At 30.9% G+C, this 14,231-nt stretch overlaps 2 protein-coding genes across 4 annotated transcripts in view; one reads left to right on the forward strand and one right to left on the reverse strand.

Moving 5' to 3' along the window:
• Window positions 1-14,231, reverse strand: part of LOC117685407 (cytochrome P450 3A29) — a 20,026-nt gene continuing 5,795 nt past the window's right edge. The window contains exons 1-10 of one of the 2 annotated variants that reach the window (XM_034459789.2): window positions 4,635-4,768; window positions 3,547-3,643; window positions 3,125-3,177; window positions 2,691-2,787; window positions 2,345-2,461; window positions 1,844-1,932; window positions 1,183-1,328; window positions 776-903; window positions 452-563; window positions 1-142 (exon numbers count right to left, since the gene is read on the reverse strand). In XM_034459789.2, the coding sequence (XP_034315680.2) occupies window positions 12-142; window positions 452-563; window positions 776-903; window positions 1,183-1,328; window positions 1,844-1,932; window positions 2,345-2,461; window positions 2,691-2,787; window positions 3,125-3,177; window positions 3,547-3,643; window positions 4,635-4,708 (1,044 nt within the window). In that variant the 5' untranslated portion in view covers window positions 4,709-4,768 and the 3' untranslated portion in view covers window positions 1-11. Of the gene's footprint in view, window positions 143-451; window positions 564-775; window positions 904-1,182; window positions 1,329-1,843; window positions 1,933-2,344; window positions 2,462-2,690; window positions 2,788-3,124; window positions 3,178-3,546; window positions 3,644-4,634; window positions 4,769-14,231 lie in introns of those variants that run through there. The other variant, XM_066088347.1, reaches the window with a different exon arrangement.
• LOC136269600 (D-beta-hydroxybutyrate dehydrogenase-like) overlaps window positions 7,556-14,231 on the forward strand; it is a 21,630-nt gene continuing 14,954 nt past the window's right edge. The window contains exon 1 of one of the 2 annotated variants that reach the window (XM_066088404.1): window positions 7,556-7,587. The gene's annotated coding sequence lies outside the window, so the exon portion shown is untranslated. Of the gene's footprint in view, window positions 7,603-14,231 lie in introns of both variants that reach the window. The other variant, XM_066088408.1, reaches the window with a different exon arrangement.

Below are 14,231 nucleotides of genomic sequence, written 5' to 3' on the forward strand. Positions count from 1 at the left end.
GGCGTCTATTTTTATCGTTTTTCTTGACAGTCGGGGTGAGTGGCCAGATTGTAAGCAGTAAAGGCCAAGGCATTGGACGTTGTGTCGTATCCCACCAACAGAAAAAGAATAGAATTACCCACAATCTCATCCATAGTAAGGCCTACAAATCAATAAAATCTTGGAAACCATGTGTAAAGTGAAATTCACTTACATTCTAATCTTCACTTTAATGAAGCTGTATGGTGAACAATTTCTTCATTAGATCTGCCTTGAACTTTTAGATATGATATGTTGGGCCATAAACTATTATTAAAACTTCAAAAAATCTATGTATATACGTTCGCTTTAAAATTGAACATTTCCTTTTATTTTTGTACAGGGTTCTTTGCTTAATTTGACATACATATTTGACCACAAATTTATTATTATCACGTATTCACGCAATTTCTAAAAGAAAGTTTAAACTTACTTCTCGTTTTCCATGGGGTTCCATCTCCTTCGTAGCTATGAATGTTTTCGGACTCATCGACGCCTGTGTCATGATGTGCATTCAACATCAGCTGCAGCAGGGCCACGGGCTTCTAGTAGCCAAAAAATCCAGATCAAAATGAACATGATTATCATAATCGAAGCAGTTTTACTTAAAGAACAGTACTATTACGGAGGCCAACGGTAGTGCAAACAGTGTACTTCCCAACGTATCATATAATAATATCACGTCATCTTGTACATTAAGTGGTGTTCTCTATTTTAGAAAGATGTTGTACTTGAAACTATATATTCGTTCTCTAACCTTGCTGTCTTCCATTCTTTGATCGACAGCTCGCTTGACAGCACGCCGGAAGAATGACAGAATATCCAGTCGATTGAAAGGTGACATTCCAAGCCAGTATAAAAAGGTATCAATTTTTGGAAATATCACTAAAGCATAAAGAAGAGGAAAAATAATTGTGTCACGTACAAATAGAAAAAGATGTCTCAGAAATTCTGAAAACAAAATGAAAAATATGTTTCCATTTCTTTTTATGTCATGTAGGGTCTTCCGTGTACCCGCATTAAAAGAAATATAAAAGATGAGATCATAAAATCAATGCATGTACATTATGAACTTGTCATAATATATTTACATCGGTTTTTGAGCATATTACATGAGAATTTGAGAGGTCATATTATTAAAAAAACAAGATTGTCTTAACTTACGAATAAGTATCAAAATCGGAGTAAAGGAAATGTTTAAGAATTTCTTAGTATATTTGACAAAATCATTGTCCGGATTTTTTTGAGAGTCGATATCCATTCTAAAACCAGTTGAGGCGATGACATCTAATGTATAAGCGCCAAAAACACTGAAAAACATATATGACAATTACAATTTTAAAATGTAAAGGAGATTCTTTTTTTCAAAAAAAGTAAGGACATTTTAAAAACGTATAACCTATGTGAAATAAGGGTATTGTATTTTATATGTCGGCACGGAACAAAAATGATTAAATAAGCCAGTTGTCATTTTACAATTGTTTTCTTTTATATGGTTAATCTCTTGACATCTAAAACAAACAAGAAATTTTGATAGATTTCGTGTGAAGGTATAATCATTTTGTTGGTCATAAATTCAATATTGTTTTAAGTGGACAAAAGGTGAAAACAAATGCGACGCATCGTACTTATAAATGAATAGATTCACTATACAGAGTTAGACACTTCCAACAAAAAATGGGAATCTAAATTTGTACAGAGTACACTAGAATAGAAGTCTATACCATTTAGTAACAATTCTGCTAGTATTCAGCCACAATTCATTAAAATTTGTACAGTGCCATAAGAGTGTGTAATGATACTAGGTAATTTAATCATTACGTACTCTTTGAAGTCTATTGGTTTTCCTGTTTTGACCCTTTCCGTCAAGTTATCTAACAGTTGTTCATATTTGGCTTTAAACAACGGCTCCATCTGAAATGCATGCATCTCTTATGTGTTTTTTTTTCTGTACAGAACAAAGTCAAAGTAGTTTAGAAATGGAATTTTTAGTTTACTGCAAGTATACTGAACAGGTTTTGACATCAGATTATATGAATAAAAATATTTCATAGATATTCCACTGTTTTCTATTGTATATTAACCCTTTACTGCATACATGTATACTGTATATTGAGTCAACCCTCGCACAGTTTTATCAAAGGAGATATATTTTAATACATTTAAATTTGTCTCGTTTTAAATTCGACCAGTTTTTAAAAAAAAGGGAGGGGGATAAAACGGGATCTAGTATTTTCACATATAAAGTATAAGTTGCACAATCACTGCAGTTAACGACTGGTTTATCAATCATTACATATAAAAGCAGTAATAATGAAAAAGGTACCATTCTCATTTTGCCGGAAGAAAATGTCGGTAGAAGAGTGTTTCTAAGGAACCGCCATTGGTCATCGTCGGCATTTAGGAGTGAATATTTCATTTCATTTCTCGGTAAGAATGTCTTCTACAAAACACATAAGAATTTTGCACACAATACATGTACTGTTAATACAATTCAACATATTGTGTCCCACATTTTATTTTAGTTAACATTGGTGTAAACATGCCAAAATGCATTTGTTTGTTGTATGAATCTTCACAGATATTACTCAATCTGTTCATTCAACATACCCATACTTTTAAAGAGAGAGAGAGAGAGAGAGAGAGAGAGGGAGAGAGAGAGAGAGACTTACAGGGCGGTTTGGTGTTCTTGAGAACTCTTTCACCATAATGGCTTTGATTGTGTCAGGGTTGGAGACTAGCAACAAGGGGCGGTGTCCCATATATACTCTGTAAAACATCATAAGCAATACAAGTGACGATGCAAATGAACATGCCGAAAGCCATTAAGACTTAAAGAAGACACAATCGAAAACACCGAAAGCAAAAAAAGACCTTAAACAAATCACAGCTATCATTTTCCAAACAGAAAAAAAGAGGAGAAAACTAGTACATTTTTAACAGCTCAAATTTAAATATAAGCGTTGTGTCATAAGTGCCAATCAAATACTTCAGATTTAATCAGCTCTTTACGAATACTAAGGGCAATGGCATCTAGATTTTGAATTTGAAGATCTGAAATGGGCTATACAATGTTTAATGTAATTAACATGTAGTAATTACTTGCCCCACTATATCACCATACGTCCTTGCAAGTTCTTGGTCTGTAAGAGCAACGCCCTGCAAAATGTAGATACACATGTACGTGTATATAGAAATCGGCTTAATTTAAAAATAAATCATTATATGTTTATCTGTTCATTTGATAAACATAACATATTATATATTCAAAAACTAATCGAAGAATAGTAAATTCGGAAATAAATCAAAAAAAATTGTATAACATTTTTTTGCCATAAACTGTAGTTTACCAAGGGGAAGATTCATTTATCTTGGCATGAAGATTGCATATTTTCCTTTATGCTTATATAAAACTAGTTTTTTAAAAGTAGATTAACATTTTAAAAATGACAACGACCATAGTGTTCTCGGTAGTTTTCTTTGTAATATCTGTCTTCATTCTGTATTGTTTACTCATCATATCCTTACCGTCCTTCTGTATTTCGGTGAAATTCCTACGAATGGTGTTGGCAAGGGACCGGGAATTCCGTACTTCCGAAACAAACTGTGCTTCCATCTGGAATACCTGAAACTCAATAAAGCCTAACTGTTTTCCTTATTTGTAAAATACGACAAACATCATCTTTTTTTCTGTTCAGGTTACCTATTCAATTTTGAAATTTGAATAATATTTTTATGAGGTAACATGGATTTGACTTTATGGCTCAAAATGAACTGCATAAAAACGCTTTACCTCATTCTTGAGATCGAATTCTTTTATAGTGATTTCTTGCATAGTCAGTCCCATATATTAAGGAAATGACATTGAGTTGAATAAATAACTTTATGCATTGTAATCATTTTCATAATTATATTACTATGTCATAGTCTTTCATGCTCACCATTTATTACTATATGGTGTTAAGAACAAACACATCGCTCAGATTGATTTACAAATCAAATTGTATGAGTGGTCAAGGTCAAGTTTAAGAATGATTCACGAAAAATGAAAAAAAAAACACCTGTTTTACAGTTTTTAAATCATTTATTATTCTTTGGTGTTAAGAACAAACACATCGCTCAGATTGATTTACATATAAAATTGTATGAGTGGCAATGTCAGGTTAAGAATGATTCATGAAAAAAAAAACACCTGTTTTTACAGTTCTTAAAAACATTAAAAGGGCATGGTCACGGTTAGTTTTTGATTTCTTTCTTCACTTTAAATTTTAACGTCTAGAATGCTGAACTAAAGCTCATGTATTTCAAATAATCACCAAGTTTTTACCGTCAGTTTTCAACTAATAAGTTAGACACAGACCTCTTATTTCTTTGTTATATGGACAAAGCTCGTGTTATGTTTACGTTAAGTCACGGGTGAGTATAATTTGTAAATTCATAATGCCATTTGTCTCAGTGTATAAGTATGATTCATGCACATTTTTAATGTTTACGTACATCTTAAGTAGGTCACTCTAGGCAGATAAAAATTGGGGTTGCTTGAATATAGTTCATTGACGATATTAACACAGCAATAGAAATTTTGTGTTTTAAAGAAATAAAGAAAATAAACTCACAGATATGCTAACATACACAGCGAGATACAAACTAATATCCAGTCGTTGAAATACAATTTGCCCAACGTACCCATTTTGTGTGATTTATAATCCCAAGAAAAGGAAATCAAAGTATATTCGTCGTCTGCAAAAGCTAGCATTATTCTCGACCCACTGATATCAAAACAGAAAATTTAAACGAGTGAATGTATGTCTATGTGTGCACAATGCATAACACTCAACTATACGTAAAGATAGCAACCATTAACTAAGCAAACTGACGACGATGTTTTTCACATTATGAAAACGGTTTATTTTTCAAGCATTTATTTATTTATGATGTTTTTGACCTCAAGGGACTTGGACACGATTTAAGATCAAACATTTTATTTTTATTTTTTATGTATAGAATAGTTAACTGGTGCATTTTAAATGATTGACCAAAATATTGAATGTTAAAGTCAAGTTACAAGCGAGATACAGAGGTAAGAATTGGTTGTTATTTAAACAAAGCTCGAGTCTTATAGTTGTTTACAAAAAATTTAATGTAAAAAATTACCATTTCTTAGACAAAATGACATGTAAAAAACAATTTAAACTAATTCAATATCTTTAACAATACTATTATCAACAAAAGAAAGATACATTTGACTAAAACTTACACCAATTCAACACATATGTAAAAAATGCCAATATTGAGCTTTGTTTACAAAACAAAAAATTATGAACTCTTTTTCTTGCTTATAATTTGATATTTAACTTTCAAATTTTGACATAGCATAATAAACTTCTATATTTATCAGTAGAAACATTTAAAATGGAAAAATAAAATTTGAAAAATTTAAGTCAAATCGTGTCCAAGTCCCTTTCTCATCATTTTGAAGGCAATGCTTTCCAAATCCTTTCCCACTACCATTACATTAAATATAAGAAAAAAAGAACAATGATTTAGTAAAGAGGACATTACGATTAGAAATTGCTCTGCGCTAGGCTTGTTTTCAATGATGCGCTTGCGCAAGAACATTCACAATACTATCCAGCCATGTCCAAAGGATTAATCGCTTACGTTTGTTTTCTGCAACACATGTTAATATTGTTTGACCTCAGAATAGCTGATTAATCATTAAGTTCAAATTTATAAATTGAAACAAAACAACAATATGAAGTATCGTGTTGTGCAAGTTCATTGTCTAATTAGTAAGCATGACTTTGTATATAGTTCATTGACTTGAGGGGAGTAGACTATATATATTAAACTATAAATGTAATGTTGGCAAAACATATGCAAAAACACAGCGCTTGTGTAGTGTACTTGTTCATTACATGTACTATACATTCTTTAATGCACGAATGTGATAAGTAGTTATGAGGTTTGTCTGTTGACTTATCTTTCAAAAGCCTGTTTTCATAAATTTTAAAAATTTGCTAATGAAACCATTTGATTTGACATTTTTTAAAGATACATTAATCTCATACATGTACAATACAATGAAATAAATATACGTTAATATTTTGACTCAAAATTACAAACAATTGTGTATATTGAATTCTTATGCAACATTATCTCATAATTATTATCCTGTTTACACTTCAAGAACCGTCTTACTATAAAAATTCCATAATTTCGTTGTAATGAGTTATAAAACATATTTTATCATTGTATTTAAGGAAGACGAAACCAATTCGATTTGCGCAGATACATTGTACATATAAAAATTCATATTTAATTATAAAACATTTGTTTTGATAAATTTAATCATTTCTTTTATTCTTATGTATAAAAAAAAATTAAAAATGTTATTATATATCAAAAGAATATAATTGCATATTTTGTCTTTGTCAATAAATATGCTCCTTGATAGACATTTTATTATTCTAATTTCTTGCACGAATGTCTCAGTTATTTGGTCTGCATATCCACCGCGTCAGAAAAACAGGAGTTAATGCACAATCTTGCAGACACATGCCTCCATAAAGCTAAGGGGTCATTGAAAGCAAGGTTAAAAGTTACATAACAGTAGGTAAGGATCACCAGTTACTCCATCTCTTGATACAACAAATTAGGACATGTGCATCGTGTTTCTGCATCGTGTTTCTGCGATTTGCATGTCTGGAAATTTTTTGACTAATCTAAAATAAACGATAGCTATAATTGTTTGTTAGAACTTTCTCCTTGGGTCTTACCGCAAGATCATTGTTAAATCATTTTCGCAGAGTGACATGATATTCATTTACAAATATTTTATTGATATGGAGTTATTTTATATCCCTTTGGCATTTATCGTTTTCTTAAACAGAAAACGTAACGAAAATCCCACTGACATTTTTTGTTAAGAAATGTGGTGTCAAAAAATAAAGTTAAAAGGAAAAATACAATTTTTTTAATAAAAAATACCAAAATATTTACAGCAGACTACGTGTTCATTTACGTGAAAGTCAAGAGTTGGAAATATAATGGAATATGACAATTACAAACTGTCAATCATCTCAAAAATCCATAAAACGAACTACAAATTCAAAGCAGAGCAACACGGACCTCTAAAAAAGATAGAGGTAGGATCAGGTGACTAGGGGATTAAGATTCCTCTGCAGGCAGATCACATTTGCCGTGCGCCCAATGTCATATAGGTAAAAATGTATTTATCGGGAAAAATGTCGTAATTTGGGTAAAATATCATGATCGGGATAAACCGAGGAAATCCATGGACAATTCGTCACTCAATCAATAGTCCACAGAAGAGCAACCACGGACCTCTGGAAAACCCCTGAGGCAGGATCAGGTGCCTAGGAGGAGTGAGCATCTTTTAAACATGTTTTAAAAAGATGTTATCTCAGAATGTGAAATGTATGCATGATAAAGCATAAAATCAGAACAAGAACATTTAAATGTCACTGGTCTATGAAAAAAAAATACATAACAATTTGCTGTTTAGCCGAATTCAGATGACGGTGTTTTAGACCACACGAAACTAAGGCAAGAAGTTTTCATGTAAGCAAACTTATGTAACCTTAATTATTACGATTATTACTATATCATTAAATACTCGTTACCTATATATTAAGGGGCTTTAAAACAATGTTGTTCGTGTATAATATGGGATGATGTCTACACAAATTTAAGAATTTGTTGTTCTTAAGCAATATGAGATGCCATACTTGCCATACTAATTTTTTATTGCAAGATTTATTTTATTTTGTAAATAATAGTAAAAAAAGCTTATTTATAGAATCTAATTTAATTAAACTAACATTACCGTCGTCATGCACAAAATGTGTTATATCTCTTTTAAGTATAGAATATTTGACTTCAGTTGATACATTTAATCATTCATTTTATTTTTACAGCAAAATAAAATTATTACAATTACAGCTTAGTTTGCTCTAAGTACACATTCAAAAACTTTTTAGTTCAAATGGCCCTAGAAGGGAAGACAGCGCTCGTGACCGGGTTCGCTGGAGCCATTGGATCAGTCATCGCAAAGACCGTAGCGAATGCCGGGTGTGACGTTATTGGTATAGATAGAGTGAAACAGGAAAATGCTCAACAGTCCATTGATGAGATCAAAGCTGGGTAAAAATGCACAGTCACTGTATGTAAGCTATGTTATATTGTTGACCTTCTATATTTTTTATTTAATGAAATTCCAGTCATTTTATGGTTTTTTTACAGAAGTAGAAAAGATATCAGTTACTTTGAATGTGACCTTTTAAAGAAAGAAAATGTCAAACAATTTTCTCTGGAAATAAAGTCTAAAGTTGACATTATAGTTAACGTAGCTGGTATGCATTTTCATCTATCTATCTATCTATCTATCTATCTATCTATCTGTCTATCTGTCTGTCTGTCTGTCTGTCTGTCTGTCTGTCTATCTATCTATCTATCTATCTATCTATCTATCTATCTATCTATCTATCTATCTATCTATCCATCCATCCATCCATCCATCCATCCATCCATCCATCCATCCATCCATCTATCTATCTATCTATCTATCTATCTATCTATCTATCTATCTATCTATCTATCTATCTATCTATCTATCAAATGTATCTCTCTATCTTTTGTGTATCTTTTCAAGGTCGATTAACGGTTGACAAAGTAGAAGATATAACAGACGAGGACTGGGATGAAGATATTGGAATCAATTTGACCGCCCCGTTTCTAGTTATCAAGCAGTTTCTCGGTTCTATGAAAGAGCAAGGTAGTAGAATATATTCAAAACAAAGTGCCTAATATATATTTGCCTTTCTTCAGAATGATTACTTATAACCTATTGAGTTTTTTTTTTGGTTGCATATGGTATGAAGAAAATGAAAGGCACATGCGACTGATGTTTCTTACTTTACTGCCTCCTTCTAGTTGACAAACATGTAATATAACGCATTCTATAAGCCGAGTCGTATGCTATAAATTATGTTAAAAACTTGATCTTTACATCATATATCAACATTTACATGTAGGATTTAAAATAAAATTGATGTGTTTTAAAAACGAATATTTCTACCTGCTATTTATCCTTTAGGTTGGGGCAGAATTATAAACATTTCCTCCACTTGTGGACTTGTGGCTCGGCCCTCAATGTCAAGCTACGTTGTCCAAAGACAGGATTGGTTGGCCTCACGAGGGTAAAGATGATTCAATCTCAATATTAATGAAATTAAGTTTAACTAAATGGGCTTAATTATTCAAACATTGACAGATTTAAAAAAAGCAAAGAAAAAAACCCAATAATAAATAACTGAAAAAAAACTGCATTGTATTGGTTGTTTTCCCCCCCTATCAGTAAAAAATATTGAATCCAGTGGCCTTTTTTCTCAAAAATAAACATTACTTCTTAATACAGTTCGTGATAAAGATAAATGTTTATCACGGACAATGTTAGGTAAAATGCTGATATCCTCGATTTAAAACCAAGATTTTTAATAATTTTATCTGGTTTTTAAAATTGATGTGTCCATTTTAAAATAATCAATGAACTAGCATTCATCTATCTAACTCGTTATTAAACGATTTACAAAGAAAGTAACCAAATAAAATTCCGTTTCTGTTAAGCATTTATCCACTAATGCGTTCAATAACTTTCTAAGATTGTAAAAAAAATTTTCATTTGTTTTAATGTTCTGTCTAATCATTGGATATTTTGCAAAACTGTAAAATATTTTAATTTCTTTAATTCAATTTGGTATTGAAACATTTTTAAAAAAAAATATTTTATGACCCATAAGACTAAAGTTATACGAACGACCTATTCTGTATTCTATGAAATGGAGAAAAAAGATAGAAATTTTGAATATATTCTCTTTATATTCTTTGCACAACAACTGATTCTCGGAAAATAAGCTGTTCTTATTCCCTAAGCTGAAAGCCAGCTGAAAGTTATTTAAGGATTTGAAAGTCTAAAAACGGGTGACTAAGTTGCCAACTTTTGCCACTAAGTCTCTTGTTAGCCACTTTTTAGCCCCATTTTACATGTAAGTTACTTACTTATTATCATTCTATGTTTTTCCTTTATTTTCAGGCTGTAGTTCTGGAGTCAGCAGAATTCGGTGTAACATGTAACGCCATTTGTCCTTCAACCGTTAATACTCCTCGTAAGTATTCATTTCCTGTCAGAGTTATTCATGAATAAAACACCGTGTCCATAGGTTATCAAGTTAGATATGCACTATGAACTTTTCGTTATACAACTAAATAAAAAATTCGTTCTATAGCAGAACTGGTTTTATATATGATTGCACCCATGAGAAAAGGGCCCTTATGGCATTTTTTCACAATTCCAGATTTTTATGGATTTATACTTATATATGTCAGAAGATTAAAGTTATGAAGTTTCATGAAGATCCAATAACTATAAATAGCTTTATTTAGCATTGAAAGTGAAGGGTTTTTTTTTACCTATGACGTTGTTCGCCTTGCAACGTTACGTTATGATTTTATCAACGTCATTTTTATGTTAGGTGTATAGCCCCATTGCTTTATTTGTAATAATCTTTGCTTTTTTTCCCAAGATATCATTATTAAATTCTTATTAGATAACTTTTCACAATAATGCATATATATCAATGCATAAATTTTTTCATATAATCCGGGGGGGGGGGGGGTCCGTGCACATTGAAAATGTAACTGTCACGGAAACTATGCAGGTTTTTTTTTCAATTTAACGCACTTTCGTTTTTTCTAAATAAATCATATCTTAGTCTAGCAAAGAACTGATTTTATAAATTACATGTGTAATTCAAAGAATGATTTAAAAATTATTCATTTTCAATAACAAAGTACAATGAACATGGCTTTTTTAAATGTATGGTGTCCATACATGCGCATTGGATTCCTGTGCATGCTATATGAAAAAAGAAACTTCGCCAAAAGTCGTCCTTTTTTCTCATTTTGCTTCAACTTCTTTATTTTTCTGTACATTTACACATGATTGTCACTTTAATGATTTTATATCAATGATTTTCTTTTTCTACTTTTATTTGTTTTTAAAACGTCATGGCTTGCTTAATTCTATTTTGCCTTAAGGATTACGTTTACTCAGGGTTTGAGATTTCTCAAAATTTTTTTTACAAAGTTCAATATCTGAAGTCCAAAGGTGTTTTAAAAACACAAAATAACAACGTTATTAACAAATATCGAAATTAATATCTATGATTTGTTTATTTGAGGAAGATATGCTCTGAGGTAGATTGAAATTGAAGCAGAGGAAATTCGGACTGATTTTTTCATTTTCTTATTTTCTCCTAAAATCTTTCTGTTGCAAAAGTTAAGTTTCTATGTGTTTTTTTTCATATCATTTTACATATTTTACGGTTTTATTTATTCGTCTATAAAGGACTATGTGCGGTATGGTCAAATATCTGCCGCCGATTTTAACCAATTTTTAAATAGTGTCCAATAAAATTCAAATCTTCATAAATCATTGTACAGTGGATGCCTATAACTAAAATCATGATTTTAGTCACCATTGCCCATTTGCTATTTATCTATGACGTCAACTAAATGACCTACATCCCGCAAATTTGTAAAAAATTGAAAATATTTCCAATTTTGCTTTACATTTTGAATTCGGAAGTATAGAGCGCAGGTCTGCTCAAGTAAGATTTTAACATATGTTTTTCTTCTGATAAATATACACATTATACTAAAAAATGGTACTTTAGCAAGCCTGCGCTCGATGTTTCCCAGTCGAAAAACCATCGGAAAACACCCATATTTTGCTACAAAACATCAATATATCAAAATTAGGCAATCTTCATGACGTCATTTCAACATTATGACGTCACTGTGGTGATAAACTTTTGCACCCTTATTTTAAATATGATTCTAACTATCTTCCACCTTATTTTTGAAGCTCTTTATAAAACTTTAATTTTGGGGGCAAAACATGCATAAAACCGCACATAGTCCTTTATATTACTTACCGGCACGAAATTGGAAAAATCTTTAGAATACATAAAATCGATTCAAGATTCGAAATTTATTTCACTCCTACGTGTATCAATAAAAGATACAATGAACTCATGAGTTCACCAAATTCTAAAAAAAAAAGAATGAAATAGTATATATCCATATAATAATAATAATTTTTGCAAGCTTGGCATGGATCTCGAAAGTCTGAAAATTAGAACCCAACAAAACTAAGTGGGGATTACATCTTGAAGGTGAACATGATAATGTGCGATGCAAATATATGTTCATTTCAATAGATTCGTAAATGTGTTTGAATTAAAATTGAAGTTAAAAAAAATATTTATTAATTCAAAATATGAATGAGATATACTTTATTTTGAATTGAATTGAATAAAATTTGTCCAGCAATTAATTCGACGCTTATTGCCATAATTAAAACTCTTAACGTTGTTAATTTTGTTTACTTTTTATTTTTAAATCAATATGTAACTTTGCTGATATTGTAGATTTTTAAAATATTTTACGCGAGCACTTTTTACGCACTGTTTTTGTTTTGTGTTAAATTGCAAGAATGTACATTGTAAAACCATGGAAATAGCGAGCACCAATAATTTCATAAAATTAACTGACAACTTGCAGTTTACTGCATGTATTATAGCATTGAATGATTTATTTTTGACGTCGTCGTGTCAATAACTGCCGTCAGGTGAGCAGACAAATTGAATAACGCGCGTTAGCGCGTTATGATAATTTGTCTGCTCCCTGACGGCAGTTATTGACACGACGACGTCAAAAATAAATCATTTAATGCTTATATTTACATTCCCTTACTGAAGAAATCAATTGTTTACTGAAATAAATCGATATAAAGTGGAGACCACGGAGGGAGTAAATTAGTAACAGCAAGAACAGCTGATTTGTAATACCGGTTTAAACTGGATTTTACAGAGACCGTTGAGATGAGATCGACGAGCATGAAAATATAATCCATGAAAAATAACTATTGAAATGTTGCTTTTAACAATAAAGTCAACTGTTTTGTTGAATAATTATAAAACATGGTGTTTTGACAACATTTATGAAATACATTTTTTAACCGATTACATAGAAATCACTGTTTGAGAACTACTTATGTAAATTACATGTAAATTCATACGCAGTGAATAGGTGTTGCATTTAGAGGTATTTAAACATCACGGAATTTAATGGAAAAACACAGTAGAATGTAAATATTAAAAATTAAAGCGTCGTGGATTAAAAAAAAAGGTGGTCCCATGTTAATGGGAGTGATATGGAAATGAAAACGTGCAAAGGTATCGAGTCGTGAACCTTGATTAATTTAACCCTCCACTCACATTTCTTTTACTGAAATCTCAATACAAACACTAAAGCTTTAGATTTTGTTCTCTCGTAGCATTTTCTTAATTTTTTTGAAGCACCCACTATTTTTGTCAGGGCCAAACTGTTCATTAAATACATTATCAAGTTCTTGAAGCAATAAATCATGTGATTTTGTCGAAGAAAAAAATTGGGCACAAGTTAGATACTGTTAGGTTTAATTAAAACTATAGTTTACGTCTAAATTTAATTAGAATGTAATGACTCAAAATGTGTACACATGTTCATACAATGAGTTAGCTCATTTGTTAACATGGGGTATTTGTCGACACATGAATAATTTAGCGCTTGTATATGTAGCTCAAATGCCACAGAAATTTTAAATAAGCAGCACACTAACTTTTTTTTTAATTTAAAAACTTCTTTCATGTTTTTGAGCGTTCTCTAAAATCACTAGTATCTTATCTGCCAGAAAGCATCTATATGTATGATAAAACAAACTGAGCAGGTTATATTCTTATTGCTATTAACATATATATTAGATGTTGTACGCACAATTAACATATATTTACCCTTTGTCATTTAGGATTTTTTTTCCAAAGAAATAGGTCAATACCTCTCCCCCTCCCCCAAAAATGTCTATTTATATAAAAAAAATCAGGCTCCCAAAACTTTGGACATATAATTTAAATTAAAAAAAAATTGAAATATAATTAATTTTAAATACTTGTTGTTAAATTTTTTGCACGAACTTGTAGTCAATGCTTAGCCTAGCTTTAAATAATCTAAACCAGTACATGAACATCGTTAGCCTGCATACATACTGAAAATATTAGATCACTAATAGTTTTTGTAAACTTAACTTCAGA

This window comes from Magallana gigas, chromosome 1 (assembly GCF_963853765.1).
Source record: "Magallana gigas chromosome 1, xbMagGiga1.1, whole genome shotgun sequence".
Lineage (NCBI taxonomy): Eukaryota > Metazoa > Mollusca > Bivalvia > Ostreida > Ostreidae > Magallana > Magallana gigas.